The sequence below is a fragment of the Numenius arquata genome, chromosome 3, assembly GCF_964106895.1.
Source record: "Numenius arquata chromosome 3, bNumArq3.hap1.1, whole genome shotgun sequence".
Classification (NCBI taxonomy): Eukaryota; Metazoa; Chordata; class Aves; order Charadriiformes; family Scolopacidae; genus Numenius; species Numenius arquata.
Window position 1 is genome coordinate 45524621 of NC_133578.1, and position 19239 is coordinate 45543859.

The following is a 19239-nucleotide window of genomic DNA, read 5'->3' on the forward strand; positions in this document are numbered from 1 at the left end:
AGCCTGGGCTCAGATGCAAGGGGTTTTATTCCAGACACTAGACTAAGACTCCCCAGCTGTTTCTCTTGCAGGTTAGAGAGCACAATATGAGTTGTACAGAATTATTGTGATGACAGTGAGCATGATGGAACTGTTCATGGTTTTCCCTTACACCAGTAAGAACTGTTTGAGGCCTTATGTAGCCATTTTTTTTTTCTTCTTCCCTCCTGAAAGACAGTGTGATCTTCATAAGTGTCAATCAGAATAGCTCAGTTGAAGTCAAAAGGACATAAATAAACTGAAAATCTGGCCCTCATCTTTCACTAGATCTGTCCTGCCACATTGGTATTTTAAATCTTTCTTTTAGCAGTAAAATGCGCAACCCTCCCTGTGTTGCTTTGGGGGATTTTATGTATACGAATACACACACATATATATACTCATATATAAAATACATATCCACACATATGTTTATGAGACAGTGTACATTCTGGATTAATGATCCAGGCCAGGTACTTGGAAACATTTTTCTACCATGCCCCGTTACACAGCTGGATCACTTCAGAGGCACAACCATACAGTATGATAACTTGTTTTGCTTAAAGAGTGAGGTAGTATAAGAGGTGGGTTTCTTATATCCTCTGTTAACATTTTGGACAAGAACACCAGTTCCACTTGTGGTTGGTTTATGCTATAGAAATGCAGTCCCTGAATGAGAAATTCCACGGAGACTGCATTTCTATAGCATTAACCGGCCAGGACTGGAACTGGTGTTCTTGTCCAAAAATGTTCCCAGAGGATATTGACAGTTTAAACTAGAGGAAAGGGGAGAATGGAAAATAAGAATATTGTGTACATCATACAGGCATTATTGCCACGGTATCCATATCAAAGTATTCCAGTTTTGCAGCCATTCCCTAGGGCAGTGGGTCACGTAATGCACGGTTTCTGCTGGCAGAACATAGAATCATAGAATCATAGAATGGTTAGAGTCGGAAGGGACCTTAAAGATCATCGAGTTCCAAACCACCTGCCATGGGCAGGGACACCTCCCACTAGAGCAGGTTGCTCAAAGCCCCATCCAGCCTGGTCTTGAACACCTCCAGGGATGGGGCATCCACAACTTCCCTGGGCAACCTGTTCCAGTGCCTCACCACCTTCACAGTAAAGAATTTCTTCCTAATATCTAATCTAAATCTACCCTCTTCCAATTTAAAACCATTACCCCTCATCCCATTGCTACATTCCCTGATAAAGAGTCCTTCCCCATCTCTCCTGTAGGCTCCCTTCAGGTACTGGAAGGCCGTTCATTATAAGGTCTCCCCAGAACCTTCTCTTCTCCAGGCTGAACAACCCCAACTCTCTCAGCCTGTCTTCATAGGGGAGGTGCTCCAGACCTCTGATCGTTTTTGTGGCCTTCCACTGGACTTGTTCCAACAGGTCCATGTCCTTCCTGTGTTGAGGACTCCAAAGCTGGACACAGTACTCCAGGTGGGATCTCATGAGAGCAGAGTAGAGGGGGTAGAATCACCTCCCGCGATCTGGTGGCCACACTTCTTTTGATGCAGTCCAGGATGTGGTTGGCTTTCTGGGCTGCCACTGTGCACTGCTGGCTCACGTTGAGCTTCTCATCCACGAGCACTCCCAAGTCCTTCTCCTCAGGGCTGCTCTCCAGCCATTCTCTGCCCAACCTGTAATTGTGCCTGGGATGGCCATGTCCCAGGTGCAGGACCCTGCACTTGGCTTGGTTGAACTTCATGAAGTTTGCACGAGCCCACCTCTCAAGCCTGTCCAGGTCCCTCTGGATGGCATCCTTTCCCTCCAGCGTGTCAACTGTGCCACCAAGCCTGGTGTTGTCAGCAAACTTGCTGAGGGTGCACTCCATCACACTGTCCATGCCTCTGACAAAGATGTTAAACAGCACTGGTCCCAGTACTGACCCCTGAGGAACACCACTCATCACTGGCCACCACTTGGACATTGAGCCGTTGACCACAACCCTTTGAGTGTGGCCATCCAGCCAGTTCCTTATCCACTGAATGGTCCATCCATTGAATCCATGACTTTCCAATTTTGAGACCAGGATGTCGTGTGGGACAGTGTCAAACACTTTGCATAAGTCCAGGTAGATGACGTCTGTTGCTCTACCCTTGTCCACCAAGTCTGTGGCAGTATCATAAAAAGCCACCAAATTTGTCAGGCACGATTTGCCCTTGGTGAAGCCGTGCTGGCTGTCTCCAATCACCTCCTTATTTTCCATGTGCCTTAGCAGAGATTCCAGGAGGATCTGCTCCATGATCTTGCCAGGCACAGAGGTGAGACTGACCAGCCTGTCACCCACCCTGGGTCTTCTTTTTTTCCTTTTTTGAATATTGGGGTTATGTTCCCCTTTCTCCAGTCAGCAGGAACTTCGCCAGATTGCCACAACTTCTCAAATATGATGGAAAGCGGCTTAGCAACTTCGTCCACCAGCTCCCTCAGGACCCGTGCATGGATTTCATCAGGTCCCATGGACTTATGCACCTTCAGATTCCTTAGGTGGTCTCGAACCTGACCTTCTCCTACTGTGGGCAGTTCTTCATTCTCAGAGCCCCTGGTTTTGCCTTCCGTGACTCGGGCAGTGTGCTTAGAGCCCTCGCCAGCGAAGACTGAGGCAAAAAAGTTATTCAGTAACTCAGCCTTATCCATATCCTGGGTGGCCAGGTCTCCTGTTTTTGGTCCTGAGCTTGTCCAGCAGTTCCTTGTTCTGCAGCAGGCCTGCTGGCTATTTTGCCTGACTTCTTTTTTGGGATGCACCTCTCCTGAGCTTGGAGGAGGCGATCCTTGAACACCAACCAGTTTTCTTGGGCCCCTCACCCCTCCAGTTCCTTTTCCCATGCTACCCTGCCAATCAGATCTCTCAGGAGACCAAAGTCTGCTCTTCTGAAGTCCAGGGTAGTGAGCTTTCTGCACACCCTCCTCGCTGCCCTATGAATCTTGAATTCTACTATTTCATGATTGCTGCAGCCAAGGCTGCCCTTGAACTTGACATTCCCCACCTTGTTGGTAAGGAGAAGGTCCAGCATAGCTCCTTTCCTCGTTTGCTCTTCAATCATTTGAAGAAGAAAGTTGTCATCAACACATTCCATGATGTTCATGATGTTCATGATGTGCAATGGAAGGAAACAATTATACAGGTACAGTCAGGACCATATTCTCATTTGGGCCATTCTAATGGGAAAAAAAAGCCATAACTGGAAAGTGAGTCAAATAGTGGAACTTGTCTGTGACAATTCTGGCTGCCATTAAACCCACTGAACTGTGGAGAGAGCATTTGAGGATGGGGATCTTCAGGTATAGCCAGGCTACTTAGAAGTCCTGATCTGATCCTAAACATCAAGTTCTGCTCAGATTATTTCTGCTGTCAATTGCAGCAGTAGTTAGTGTAGGTTTTCAAGGCTCAAGAGAATCACAGAAACACAGAATGATACAGGGTTGGAAGGAACCTCTGGAGATCATCTAGTCCAACCCCCCTGCCAAAGCAGGTCCTCCTAGAGAAGGTTGCACAGGAACCTGTCCAGGTGGGTTTTGAACATTTCCAGACGGAGACTCCACCACCTCTCTGGGCAGCCTGTTCCAGTGCTCTCTCACACTCAAAGTGAAGAAGTTCCTCCTCATGTTTAGATGGAACTTATTATGTACAAGTTTGTGCCCATTTCCTCTTGTCCTGTCACTGGGCACCACTGAAAAAAGACCGGCCCCATCCTCCTGATACCCACCCTTTAAATATTTATAGGTGTTGATCAGATCCTCCCCTCAGCCTTCTCTTCTCCAGACTAAAAAAACCCAAGTCCTTCAGCCTTTCCTCATTAGAGAGATGCCCCAGGCCCCTAAAATAGGCCTCTAAAATAGAATAGAAACTGGGTTTTAATATTACATTATTATGAGCCTCCCGGGCTTATGCTGTTTCTATACTTATAACCAGACCTCGGTCCACTATTACTAGGTTTAGCCATAGCGAGCTCGCAATGAAGAAGTAGAGGAGCTAGAGATGAAGTCATGATTATTATGGATGTTCACCTTTTCATTTACTAGGCATAGTCTGAAGATGCCAATGAGGACTTTTCATACAAACAGTGTAACATATCAATTACTGCACCACCACAGATGGAGCAGATGAGCTCTACCAATGCTCTGCTTCACCAAGTCAGTGGGACTCCAATGACTTCACTAGCATTCCCTCATCTCAGACCACCTGGTGATTTGTCTGAACGATTCTAATATGACAAAAAAGAGCCATTGATATTCATCTGGCCTGACCTCCTTCACAGGACTATGCTCAGTCTGGCCACGCTTCTGCACTGCATAAACATAGCATTTTTTGTTTATTAATAGATGTAATAAAGTAAAACAAATCCATCATTTTCTGGTCACTGAGAGATTTGAAGTTAGACATTTGTTTGGCATTGGCCAAACTGTGCTCATACTGTTGCCAAAGGTCATGAAAGCACCACCGACTGTTTTCCCCTAAACTCTATAGTTACTCTGTATGTTTATTGAACTTTGGCAATAATATTATGTGCTCCTCAGCAGCACTGCCAACGTAATTAGAAAGGAGCAGTCATATCAGAAAACACACAGCAAGTTACTGAAGAAAGGTCCCAGTTGAATATTAACTCAGACAGACTTCTGGGGTGTAGAAACACGTAGAAAGTGTATAGGACAGGGTCTAGTGAATAAACAACATGCAGATAGAACACATTGTGGCACTCGGGTAAGACTGAAGTGGATAAGCATATAATGAAGAGGAGTCATTGACGTAATTACAAAGGCAGGTGGTGGCACATTGATTTTATCAAGGTCAATGACTTCTACTGCTATTAAAGTGTACCTAGTTTCTTACTACTGAGGTAATTAGACTTTTTGAAGTCAAATATTAGTCTACCAGACCTTTGGATAAAAAAGTCTTCTCAATCTGACATTCCCCACAATTGTTTTAGAGTGGGTACTTGTATATTTTAACCTTGTTTAACCAAGAGATGCAACAATCTTTAATGCCGTTTTTATCGTTGATCTTAAGATAGCAGCATCTTTAAATATGTACATTCTAATCCTCCGCTCACTTAGACACCAAGCATTGCATCTGAGGGCAGAGCTAGTCCGTGCTGAGGTAGTATGTGGCACTGAACTTGTCTATGAGCGATAATGTTTTTTATAAGGCTTTTGTTTACTCAGGCCTAACGTTATATTAAAGCAGAAAAAAAATCAGCTGTTAAAATACTACTTTCAATTACCTGCAATTGGTAGACCTAGGTGAAAATTTTATAACATGAACATCTATATTAAAAGCATTTAAGAATATTTGCAATGGTTCAGAGACAAAGAGCCAAGTCTCATTGTTCCTCAAACTCTCACTGAAATGAATCACATAGAAGGTGATTTAGATGTTTAAATAAGGGTTTGACTTTCTGAGCAGCCATGAAACCCAATTAGCATATTGGGTTATGGCATATGGGATCCAGTGCCAGGAGGCATGGGAATGGTTCAAAGTTGCACCAGAGAAGATTTAGACTGAACATTAGGAAGCATTTCTTTACCGAGAGGGTGGTAAAACACTGGAACATGCTTCCCAGAGAGGCCGCAAGCCTATCAGGGTCTAAGATGCATTTTAAAAATGCCCTTAATAACATGCTTTAACTTGGTCAGCCCTAAAGTGGTCAGACAGTTGGACTAGATGATCATTGTAGGTCTCTTCCAACTGGAAAAAAAATGTCCCATCCTATCCTATCCTATCCTATCCTATCCTATCCTATCCTATCCTATCCTATCCTATCCTAAAGTGTCTTCAAAACACATATATAAAATAACTGTCCCCATTGTATACTCTATCACAAATCCCAGGATTTTCAGTAGTGCCCAGGCATGTAATTCCTACTGAAAGAAGTGGAAATAAAGTGCTATGGTGCTTTTGAAAAGTCCCACTGGGTTCCTCTGTGCAGCTTTATGTACCTAAAGAGGATATGTCCACAGGGACTGTTTCCATTTCAGTGGCTGTGGCTGCCCAAGGAGCTTACAATTCATTGGGACAGAATGCTCCTCTTGCATGGCCCACTGTACCATAATGCTGGAAAGACCAAGGGAGGCACTACATCTGCAGAGGTTACTTAACGATGAGGGTCCCTGCTGGTTTCAGCCTTCATGTCAATAAAGGAGATGTTCTACTCCTATTTTCACTGGGGAGTTCAGCCTGATCAGCAGTCTTAGAGCACTCCTGTTTGACTCATCTATACACAAAACTCAGATACAGATACAGGAAGAATAGGTTTTGGGAATTTGAATCAGATTTGCATTTTAATGGAGCTTCATCCATAAATGACTCATAATCTGGACCTAAGTCTTCTAAATCATTTAGGTAATACAGTTGAATTTCCCTTTTTTTTTTTATTTTTTCTTTTGTCTTGCCCATTCCTTTAATCTTTCTTCTAATTTATTCTTTCCATAGGGCTCTAAATCTAGGAAAGTATTTTCATCTTTGTGTCCCTCTCTTCATTTCTTCTTCTTCTTTTTACCCTCCTTTTACTCCCCACCACCATATGTATTCTTCTTCTGGCTCTTCCTTCTTCCAATTGTCCAAAAAAGGGTCATCCCGAGTGCTGAGCTCCATATACTAGGTCCTACTGCCTATTATGTCCTTGTTTGTGGAATCACACTCTGCACCAAAAAAACCATCAGACTAGTTGCAAGATCAGGGAGAAGGCCTGATACTGTTCTACTCAGGAAAGACTGCACCTAACTCCTAACTGCTTGGACACTTTTGCAAGATTTGTGACTTCACAAACTAGAATTACACATCCAATTCAATATAACATGTTAGGGAAGCATACGAGCTAAGGGCTGGTTGAGCATCCAAGATCCCTTCAAGAAAGCTGCTGGCGACATCATCAGAGTGGGAAATGAAGAAATTAAAAGAAGAACAATTAAAGAAGTGCAGTCTCTCAGATTAGACCAGAACAGTAAGGGAAAAAGGTGTCCTTTTATGTCCCTGTATGTATGTTATTCCTTGGCAAGCTGAAAAATAATTCCAGTTTCATCCTCTCCCAGATGAGTGCTCCTCAAACTCCCATGTCTCTGCAGTGAATTTGTGCATTTGAACTAGAATGAAAGGGCTGAAATTTGAACAAAACACTGTGCAGTTTTTGTTTTTTCTATTTTTGTTAGTTTTGGAAGTAAAAATATTAAGAATTAATGTTTCCTATGTGGGTTTTGTATTTTTGCAACTAATTAAGAAAGGGAGATGAAGTTATCTCCTAAAATGAGATGAACAAAGAATCTTTCAACCCATAAACATAAAGCAGTGGGAGGTCTGATATAATATACATGGAGGTGCATAATAATATTGCTAAAATTGTGTGTCAACTTCCATCACACAGCAAAAGAGAGAAAAGTGTGTAAACATAGGCCAAACAGCTGGATCCAGACCTATGAAGTTACTGCTCAAAAATATCAGGTAGACAATGCTGACAATGATGGTCATACCAAAGAATGTAATTTTACTGAAGGAATGGTTCATAATGAATACACAGGACACAGTATGTATCATTCTTTGAAAGATGCAAGAAGCCTTCAAGGTGTCACTCATGCCAGAGATTGGGTTTTTTCTGTCCAGGCTACAGATACATCAAGGCCAAGGAAACATCATCACTGCAGCTGATCTGCTGAGCTTTGCACGCTTTACATTAATTTTGGACTCTTTTCTGTCTGGTGTCTGCATAGTTATATCCTTCCTGTTCTCTGTAACATGCTGTCACCACTTCATAAAAAGCTAAATCTGCAGGACATAAGAGGTTAACAGTGAGAACAACTTGCAAATCTCCTAATTTATATCTTGCTAACATTTGGCAAGGAACTAGAGGAAACAGCAAGTAATAGCTTTGCAGGAAAGGGGAAGGTTATTTTTTAAGAGGTTTGTAGGAAAAGGCCATGGAAGGTAGTCATAAAGCTGATGCAGCTACAGACAGCACTGGTGGACAGTGAGATGCCATGAAAAGGATGCACTAGAAAGTGAGGGCAAACATGGTGAGGAGCACAAAGAACAAGCTGGCAATCAAAGCCAGGAGTTTTTGAAGGGGTCCAGTGACATTACGTCAATTTTGCTCAGACTCACCAAAAAGCTTCTCATGCAGGTTCATGCCGTGCAGCATTATTTGTATCACTGCCTCGCTGGGAGAGGAGATGTTATGTTCCACTGACACAGCAGGAGAGTGCAAACATTGCAACACTATGTCAAGACATCACTCCCTGCTCTGTGCTATATAAGGATCTGGCTTGCCAAGTTCTGCAAGGTACAGTATGGCTGACCTGGTGGGTTTGCTTACCAAGCCACAAGGCCACTAGTTTGAAAACTAACTACTAATATTCAAAATGAGGTAAGGGTTGGTCTAGTCTCTTCTATGTTTACAAAGGACTGAGAATTTTATATTATTTTTTTTCCCCAGCCATGAATATCTCAAAATAGTTTCTGTTTAGTTCTCAAAATATTCCTGGAGGAACCTCCCTTGAGAGTTTAGGAAATAAATAGCTTATCCTGTACAGACTATTTATTTCCAGGATGTTTACTCCTGCAATCCATGTGATTGTAAAGTACCTCCATTTCTCAAGCTCTCTTTCAGGTCCTTAGGGGCACATAATTTAAACCTAGCAACTTTCCCCATATACTGACAGACTGTTATTCCTAAATATTGAACTGGTAGCTCCAATTCTCTATTCATAGTGCAATTATTAATGTGGCAAGAGAGGGTGGTATATGATTAGGTTTGAAATACCCAGACTCCCTGGAACCACAAGTTCAAGTCCTGGCGAGATCAGCCCTTCGCCCCTCTGTCTGCACTAGATGCACTCTACAACCTCAGGTCACACACAGAAAGCCCTTAATTTAGGTCTGTCCAATCAGCTTAGATTTCAAAGGTCCACAGGTCATGCTTTGTCAAAAGGGCCTACCCCAACATTTGTGCACATGCTCCCTCATGCCTGTGCTTACTCTACAGTGTTGTGGTAACAGCTGTTTACCACCACCCACCACAGAACTTGCAATTCAGCAGGCTGGTGCAGTCCAGCTGTTTTCTCTGTTCTCATCCAAGAGCTGGTATTTTGAAACCACTTACTTAAAGATGCAGTTGCCATTTCCACAGTTGTTAGCTGCAAAGGCCATGAAATTCAGACTGCAGTAAAATAATCTTCAGTTTATTCTCACTACCTATTTTCCTAAAACAAGAGCTTTTTCATTGCAGATTTAACATTTGTTTTCTCATTTATATTTTAGGCAAGAGAAGCAGTGAGAAAATAAAATTAAGATGGGAACAGATATACTCCATCAACATATATATATGCATCAACATACATTCATCTTGTGACAGATCCTCAATGTGCCTTAAACAGTTGTGTGAAGCCAGTTAGCCACTAGATGTGTTTTTGTGACTGAAATAGGCAGCAAGCAGCAGAGATGAAATAGCAATAAACATAGCACATAGATAAATTGGCTAGCCCACTTTCCTATGATTAATTCGTCCAGATTTCTATTTAGTAGTTTATTCAGTTAGCAACACTGCTGAAATTCCTAAAAAAATGCTAAATGTGTGATTTAGGGAGTCTCTGAAGCAAAGGATGTTGGGAAGCTAGCAGGGCTATAAGTCAAGTAGCAGCTGAAGCCAGAACACCTGAGAAGCAGAGGAAGGTATCAGGAGGAACCTGGTAGGTCTGGTAAGGCTGGGGTTTGGGTTTGTTTGGGGTTTTTTTGGTCATGGTTGCTGCAGGATACATTTTCCATGGTAGACTCTGATATGCTTCAATGGTTTATCTTTCTCTGTTGTTTTTAGACTTCTCCCCTCCTTTACCTGTAATAGTGTTATTAAAATAACTGAACAGAAAATGTTTGTTGCTTGTATATATCTCTAAAGCACAGAAAACTGTGAAAGGAAAAAAACCACATTTTGTTGTTTTTCTCAGAAGCTTTGGTTTAAAGTGTTCTTTATAAAACTAACTGTAAAAAAAAAAAAGCTTTTAACTGACCATCTAAACTTTAGTCAGTAGGAGGAAGGCATCAAAATGTATAGCTGAGGATAGGCTTGGAAGAGGGGAGGGTGGTTGCAAGCTCCTTCTTATTCCCTCTCTAAATTTAATCATGCGAGCTTACTGGCAGTGAACTTTCATGACTTCCTTTAGTCTTTCTTTATCAATGTGGCTGAATGGGAAAGGAAAAAGGCAGTGTCTGTAGGCTGAGTCTTCCTTATAATGTGTCACGCAAGCTAGCACTGCTAAGGAGTGAGAAGAGAAATGGGTATCTAAATAAAAGTGATAATGGGGTTTTCTACCCACCCACCCCCTGCCTTTATTCTAAGGAGAAAAAAAAAAAAAACCAAAAAAAAAAACACCACCAGAAAACACCTGAATCTTGTTTATTGAAGAGTCAGTGCCCTACCTTTTGCCCCCTGTTCTTTAGAAACACAAAGCAGATGTGAAACTCTGCTAAACTCAGACCCTATACAGATGCAAAACATTGACCACGAATGGAGAACTCATGTCTTTTACTTCAGCAAACATATCTCCCTGTTCTCCTGTGGCCCCCGTTTCTTCTGCCCCTAACACCTGCCAAGGCCTATGATTTATAGGGCTTAGAATATGGGCACTTAAAACACATTGCCCCTTGATGAGCTTCATGCAATCAACCTGTGTGAAGTATCTGTACTGCCTCATCTGTAGTCCCTCACAGGAGAGATGGGGAGGGACTCTTTACCAGGGGGTGTAGCAACAGGACAAGGGGTAATGGTTTTAAATTGAAAGAGGGGAGATTTAGATTAGATATCAGGAAGAAATTCTTTGCTGTGAGGGTGGTGAGACCCTGGCCCAGGTTGCCCAGAGGAGCTGTGGCTGCCCCATCCCTGGAGGGGTTCAAGGCCAGGTTGGACAGGGCTTTGAGCAACCTGGTCTGGTGGGAGGTGTCCCTGCCCAGGACAGGGTGGTTGGAACTCGATGATCTTTAAGGTCCCTTCCAACCCAAACCATTCTATGATTCTATGAAAGCAAAGAGTTCAACAGTTTCTAGAAGTACTTAACTGCTTATCTGATTAAGATATTTATCTCAAATATATCTTAAATTGGAAATATTTATCTTAGGCTTCTCCATGCGTAAGCAGTCAAGTTCCTTTTTGTTGTGGGTTGGTAAATGGGTAGAGGAAATCCTAACAGAAACAACCTTGCCACTGTTGTAAATTCAGTTGAAAAGAGTCTTGCACAGAACATAGTTGTTTTAGGATCAGCAGAAGCAAGCCAAATGTCAAGTAAGTTGCAAGGAATGAGAGGTTTGTGAGCCCCCTTTTAAGAAAATAAGAGAAACAAAATGGCAGTTGAGATGCTTGCTTGAACCCAGAACTCTTCTGCACATCTCTCTAGAGCACTTGAATTTTTGCTACATTATGGTAATCCCTCTGGCATGTAACAATTCTCATTTACCTACCCAGTGTTAGTAGCTGCAACCCCAAAAGTATATTATTTGTATACTCTGAAGGAGAAAACACTGTCTTAATGATGTTACAGTTAATGAGATATCTTAAAAAAAAATTTAGCATATATGGAGCTCCACGTGCAGAGTGCTGGGACAGGACTAAGTGTTGTATGTGTGATAAGCTGTCTTCTAATGTTTTGTTTTCAACATGGCTCTTCCAAACCCTTGAAGAACACTGATCTATATAAACTAGAAATTCCATGTAAAGACAGAATGCAGACATGAAAATAGGAACACCTTGGATTTGGTATTGCAGCAGCTGAGCACCTCACATGGCATCTCTCGCTATGTGAGCAATGACATGATTTTCTCTTCTTATTTTCTTAAGGCAATAAACCTGACCTCAAGATGTCAGATGAAGAAGATTCTTTTCTGAATGTTAAAAGATCTCTGAAGAAGAGAATAGTGAAACACAGCACTCCAGTGGATTCAATGCTTTCAAGAACAATGCCATCTCTTACAGATTTGACAAATCACTCAATCAAGGACCAAAATGCCAGTATGAGAGTTTATGGATCTCCAGTGCCAAAATCAAATATAAGTAGAGCATTAGCTCAAGTATCATCAGTACGTGTTGAAGCACACATCCCTCATGTGTCCCCAAAAAGGCTTTCAACAGTGTTTGACTCGCAAGAATTAAACAAGAAGATGAGCCAAAGCTCTTGGGTTGTGTTTTCTAGAAGGAGGCTTTCCACGGTGTTGGCCTCTGATGAATCAAATGAAGAGCCAAGTGACGAGGTTGACCTGAACATGGAAACGCAAGCTCCTGCTGAAGCATCTGAAGAGGCTGCAGTAAATCCCAGGAGTGGAACTTCATGGCTTATTACTGGAATACCAGGGATAAAAGATCTCCCGATAGTAAAAACCAGAAAGAAGAAAATTGACAAAGCTCTTGTGGTAATTGCTTTCCCTTAGTTGTGAAATATCTGTAAACGCTAAGCTATACAATTTCCTACCAATGCTGAACATATACAGATCCTTCTAGTCAGATGGGAATATTTTAGTTATGGAACATCTCCACAACTTTACCAGTAAGAACATATATTTATTAATTGGTTCATAACCTGATAGACTCTTTAGTATCATTCCTAATCACAGACTGGTTGGGATGCAGTCTTCCAAACGAGTACTTGCTTCAGCTTGTAAACTTATATGACTAGTTGTGTAGACTAGTGCAAAAGTACATTTTTTAATGTATCTTTGTTTAGGAGAAACTTAAAAATGGGAAGAAATCAGTGATTTGAATTCTTACATTTCTTAATGTTGGCAAGTTAACTAAAACTGGAGAAAAAATAATCTACTTCTTGTTTAACCTAAATCATAGTGCTTTATAAAAAGAAATTGTAAATGGGGTCTTGTGTGCAGTTCTTCGATTAGTGTAGGGTTTCCTGAGGAAGGCTTAGATTAACAGATCTTATGCAGGTTTTTACTTTTCTGTTCTGTGGAGCACGAGAACTCAATTTCCTAGAACCCTGATTATTGGCAAGGGCCCTATGGAAAGCCCATAGAAAGGATAGGGAGGCAGCAGAGTTAGGCTCTGAAACATGTCATGTCAGTGTGAAGCCACCAAATTCTGTTCTGGTTTGTTTTTCCCCTGTCCTCAATTCATGGGTGTGTTGGAAACTCAGGAAAACTTGCCTGCTCTGAGAGTAAAGATGGAAACAGATGGAAAACTTCAGCCAAAATTCAGTTGGGTTCATAATGCCTTTGTGTATGTGGTTTGGGTTTTTTTGTTGTGTTTTCTTCTTTTTTTTTTTTTTTTTAAGCAGGTGACATCTGAATGGATTAGGTTGTCTAAATAATATTTTCTCTTCTATGACAGAGAAAGAAACAAAGAGAATGGGTGCTTCGTCAACTTAAAAACATTGAGGAAGCAACTGAACATGAACTGACAATTGAAGAAGCTTGATCGAATTACCTATGGAATTAATGCTATCGCATCCTTCTTGTGGGAATAGCTGGTTCCAATAAATCACACACGTGATTATAGTGCCTATCAGGTTTCCTCTTGCCTTCCAAAATATTCTTTTTGTTATTTTGTGATTCTTTTTGCCTCTTAAATCTAGGAGGGGTCAGGTGCCTCTACATGAAAGCAAATATTTATTTATAATGGTTGAAGACCTGGAAGAAAGATGGGAGGGTGAACTATGTGTAAGAATCATTCTTTTCCTACCACAGCTCTTCCTGACCATACTGTTTTGTGTAGCGTTCAAATCTTCAAGGGTTGCTCATGTTCTTTAAGTGACAAAGTCCTAGTAGCCACATAGAGTGCAATCCTGGTTAGCCAAAGGAGACTCTCCTCATCTGAAGAGTAACAAAGCTGATGCAATCAGGAATGTTTTTGCTGCTAGCTGGGGAGATGAGGAAATAGTGAGAGGCACCAAGGAGGGTGGCCAGCCTCTAGAGATCACTAGTTAATGACAGTTTGTTTTGAAGTTTTGGTTCAAAATGAGTTTGCTCCTGATCGTAAATGCACCTCACTGTTGCATTAGAGGACCTTAACGCTCATCTGTGTGCTTTGAGGAGGTATGGGTTTTCTGTTTTTTCTCTAGAACTGCTGCATGATGAGGAAGAAGGTGTCTCCCTGGCAGCTGTACTGGCAAAATGGCAGTTTAGCTCAGAACAGCTTTTTCTGAAGCACCATTGAAGAAAGGATGTGAAAAGCATAATGTTCATCTTAGTTCCTACTGCTGTCTGTTACTTAATCTTTAGGCAGAGTTTAATTGATCACTTTTAAGTGATATATGGGGTGTCAGCAACAGGGACCCAGAACAAATTTACCTCGTGCACACACGTATCCCTGTATTTGTGTGCCTCTAGCACATGCACTTTCCTGGCTATACTGGTTTTGCAGCCTGCTCCGGGCATTACCTAATTACCCCAAAGGGCATCAGTTCTGTTCAAAAGAAGCTGCAAAATAAGGATGGAGGCAAGTGGAGCTTTTGCGTTTCCCTCTTACACACTGAAACGTGTAAAATCTTATGTTCAAGACAGCAAGAAGCAGAAGCATGGCCCAAGCCAACATTATAAGACAGGCTAACCAATAGCAGCTGTGTTAGGCTCAAAAATGCAAGAGTGGAGTTGTGGTTTTACAACCTCTCTCAGGATTTAAAAGCAATTAGAATTATTATACTAATGATTCCTGAAGTGAAACTCTTCAGAGTTTCTTAGAACAGCCTTGTCCTTAGACCTGGCTCGCTGTGGTAGCCAGGCAGTGGTGCGATGTTGCCCCTCAGGTCACTGTCCAAGACATGCTCGCTTGGTTTGATGTTTAGTTAATGTTCTGGTATTTGTTTGTGTGTGTTACCCAGGCTGCTTGTCTGGCCTCCACAGGTTCCTCTGGCAACCAGGGAGCTTCTGGCTGATGTAGATCCCAAGCTGCTTTTGAGATGAAATAGGCATGGTTGCAGATATGCTGCTATTCCCCTTGAGCTTGCAAGCATTTCATCAGCACCTATGATTTGTGCCATGGGCTGAACTAAGATCAGGCAAGTGCAAGGTTAACATAAAAACCCTCCTCTACTTCCTGGGACAAGCACAGATTAGTCTGGCCACATGACCCAACGCTTAATCCAAATGACCCAGTTCTGGCTCTTGTTTATTTGTACCTTTTCAGATAGGCAGTTCCACTTGTTTCTTCTTCGGACTTCTCATCCTGGTCTCGAAAAGCCTTGGTACTGCTTCTGCATTTCTCTCTCCCAATCACATCTCAGAGTCACTCTTTGCTCCTCCCTGAGCCCATCCAGTTCCTTGGTCTTCTCTAATCTGGCCTCTGGCAGCTTCCTTCCTTATAAGACGCAGAAGTCTTCTGTCTTCTATGCCTGTTCTTCACTGCTGGATTCCTTGCCCATCTGATACCTGATGTTAATCTTCTGCCAAAATTCAGACTTAGCTGCCATACCCATAAGTACCTTTGTAGACCCCCTCCATGATGTTAAGCCAAATGAAGAGGTCATTAAAGGTCAATTGGACCAACTTTCAGCCCTTAGCAGGCCTGGGATATAGTTGCTGGGAACATCCTTCTCAGGCCCTGCTTCCCTTCTTAAATGCAAGAGGACTCTGGGGTATCTGGCTGCTTAACATTAAGAAATATTTGGGTTTCTGCCAAGTGCAATGCAAAACTTTCTAAGATTCAGAGCACGAAATGCTGGGAAAATTTTCCAGAAAACCAGGCTGCCACCCTGCCAAATTCATGGAAGTAGCTGGTGCCAATAAAATTCCAGAGACTTTCCTCAGTTGCCCAGAGTGGTAACACAGAATTGACTTTGATTTGGTCTTTGCAAGTCCTCAAGCTGTATCAGGCGGACAGGTGGACAAAACTAAAGGCTCTCAGGATTTTGGAAACCATTTTTATTTCCTCTCTTTGCAATGTTTAAATATAAATACAAAAGACTCTATAGCATTTCTCTTGCAGAAATTTAGGTCCTGGTGAATTTGCAAAAGTTGCAATATTGCTCTGATAGCCTTTCAGGAGGAAATATTAATAGAATTAATTGGTGCTTCAGGGGGTTTCTGAAATGTGTCTGATACGCTACATCAACAGTATTATTGTTAATTATAGGTTAGAATAGTAAGGGAATTCAACCAGACCTGTACAGCACTAAACTGCATGTTATCCCCTAGTAAATGATGTTCCCAAAGAAAGGCTTGTCTCTATTTTTTAAAAGCCAGACTGTTAGGGAATATGAAATTACATATATCAAACCACACATACAAAACTAGAGTGTTAGTATTGCCATATATATATATAAGTATATCTATTGGGGCAAAATTAAAAAAAACCTAGTATTTCCTTTGTTTACAGGGTTTGCACTTTCCTTTGTTTCTCCAGTAGACTCCCAAGTCTACTGGAGTTTTATGCTTAAGTTTAATGATAGAGATAGTTTTCTCTTACAGTACACACATACTTCGAATTAATAGGCTTTGAGAGAGGCATGAGTAGTATGCAGTTTCAATGTTGTTTAATGTTCATCCTCTAGTGGCAATAATGGCAAATTACTGTTTGGTTAGCAACTCTCTTCATGTGCAAAATTTCTTTATGCATATTTATATTGCAATATCACCACAGTGTAAAAATAAAAAAAAACTTAAAGGGAGCAAGAGAGTCCAACACCTCCAAAAAATAGGCCTCTAATTATTAGTGACCTTAAGTATGGATTGCAGGTGCTCAGGCTAGAAAAGATTAGGGACTACAGACATCAGATTCTTGTGAGAAGATAAGCCCCAAGGCATCGTGTTTTGTAAAATAAAGCCTTTTTTTTCCTGCATGGGTGAATGTGAATCAGAGTTGTAACGGGTTCTGAAGCCTTGCTCTGGTCCTGGCTTTCAAAAGCAGCACTGAACATGTTTGTAAATTCAGAACAGCTTTCCCACTGAGGGTGCTCTTTTAGGGCAGTATTTTTCCTTTAGGAGTTAAGCTATGACCTTGACCTAGGGAACTGTTTTCAGTATGCTTGTCTCTGAACGGATATTACACAATCTACCTGCTGATGGTGACTAAGCATGATGTTGGATGGAGAAGAACAAAAACACTACCAAGAACAGACGGAAGAGACAGAAATGTCTTCACCCTGGATTTATGAGCTCAGCCTTGTTCCCACTGAAGCAATGGTAACACTCCTATTGACAGAGTTGGGAGTGTTCTGCCCAGCTGCAGTACTTCTGTAGGAGGCCAGACGGAAGAGAAAAATGTTTAGCACACATATTTAACATATTTCAGATTTAAATAACAGAGAACTGGTAACTAAGTTACTTCTTCACTGATCATAGCCGAAGAATTTTAGGACAACTAGGAAAAGTGGAAAACTCTTAAATAGATTTTTTTTTTTTTTTTTTTCTCTAAATCACAACAGTTACATTCCTGTTATGGACAAAACCCTGAGTAATAAATCACGTAGCAGTGTCACTGACCTGTATTCCAGCATGTTTTGTTCTATAAGACATACAAGCACAAAAGTCCCCCTTAGCTCCATATGTTGTTACAGTCCACAATGCCTATTACAACAGTTCACTCCTCAACACTTTTGACTTACTAGAAAGAAATGAACAAACATACTGAAATTTTGACTGAGTGGCACCTGGCAAAATTTGAGCAGTTGAAGCTATTGAGTAACATTTTCAAATGTTATTAAAAGCTAGACCTAAGCACAGATCCTAGGGCCCCACCTAGGATATAGCCCACCCCCACCCCCCTGAAAACCTCAGATCTGCTACTCAGTTCTTGTACTGCTGTGTAGGTACCTAATACCCCTATACAATGAATTTTGTTTTATAGTGCAATCAGTCCCAGCAGGCATGCAAAGCCCCATGGAGCTTGACAGCATCTCTTGGTTACCAGTCTCCTGGCTCTGCCCATGCACATGATCTCATGGTACTTTACACCAGTCCCATCCCTCCATCCTGAAACGGGATGTGTGAGCAGGAGATGCATAGCAAACACCAGTCAGACAGAAGTTACGTCTCTCTGCCTTTAGTTTCAACAGCCCACAGGAAAAAAACTCCAGGAAGTGAGAGACCGCATTTCAAATCCCCTTCTCATCTGAGATAGGACCTTAACAGCAAGCATCGTAGGTCACAAGGCAGAAATCACCATCTCTGGACCTACTAAAGAGTCCAGGCTTCTAAGTGGTACCTATCAAAATTGTTCTACTTTGTCGAAGTATTCATTAGAAATGAAGATTGAACTTGCATCATAGGTCAGTGACTCACTGTCTTGCATCTGTGGTATTTTATTTCTTGGGTGTTTGTGGGGGTTTTTTTCTGTTTTAATTCAGTTTTATTGAAGAAATGGAAAGAAGAAGGGGGAGAAACATCCTTCATTACTCCCAGGGAGTGAAAAAAGAAATAAATAAATCATATCTTTTCTGCTTTTTACTGTTGCTGCCATTTTGATCCGTTTTGTTGTCCTTTTGGCCTTCTCTAGCTCTACCTGTCCTCTTCTAACTGGCTTCTGCTTTCACCTCTTCATGTCAGTGCAGGTTTGTACCCTGTAGTGACCCTCTTCTACTGGCAGATCCCATTGGACTCCTGAGTCTTACATCTTCTCCTGAAGAGATGCCAGCAGTGAAAGGGGAAAAGAAATATCTTATATCTCTAGGATAGGAAAATAAATGTTCTCTTTCTAGAAATGGAATAATCCAACTTTATAGTATGGAAGGTGATGTGAATTCAGATATATGGCCAACACTATTGAAAAATTTACTGGGAGAGGAACTGGATCCAAAAAAGCACTTACAAGATGCCTAGGTGAAATGGATTTCAAAGTATATACTTCCCAGCCAAGAAAACACCAAGCAATTTATAGCATCATACAGCATGCAATTAAAGCCAATTGGCGCTGCATGAGAGTATTCATACAAAGGAGATGGGTACTTTAGCACTTATTACTCCTCTCAGAAAAAACCCACACAAAAATTCAAAAGCTGCACAAACCATAGCTCAACAACAGCAACAGGCTTTGCCACCATGGGAGGGAAGCCATTAGAAGTAGACAAAAGGCTTACAAGTGCAATCAAAAACTTTTAATTACAACACATATGTTAATGTGTATATGTGTTACAACTGTAACTGTGCTAGAGGGAAGAAAGAAGGAGTGGAACTGGGATGGTGGAGAAAGAAGTGCTGTTTGGCATCCTGAATGCCCCTGGCTAGCTGAGGAAAAGTCCACTGAGTCTATAGGACTGAAAATAATACTACAAAGGTTATGATGCAAACATACTAACCGA

At 41.6% G+C, this 19239-nt stretch overlaps 1 protein-coding gene across 1 annotated transcript; it reads left to right on the forward strand.

Annotated features, from left to right (window-relative positions):
* The first annotated feature begins 11176 nt into the window (after nucleotides 1-11176).
* Nucleotides 11177-13424, forward strand: CCDC201 (coiled-coil domain containing 201). Its single transcript, XM_074145910.1, has 3 exons — nucleotides 11177-11291; nucleotides 11844-12412; nucleotides 13338-13424. Exons 1-3 carry the CDS (start codon nucleotides 11177-11179, stop codon nucleotides 13422-13424), a joined length of 771 nt encoding a protein of 256 aa, XP_074002011.1.
* The last annotated feature ends 5815 nt before the right edge of the window (nucleotides 13425-19239 follow it).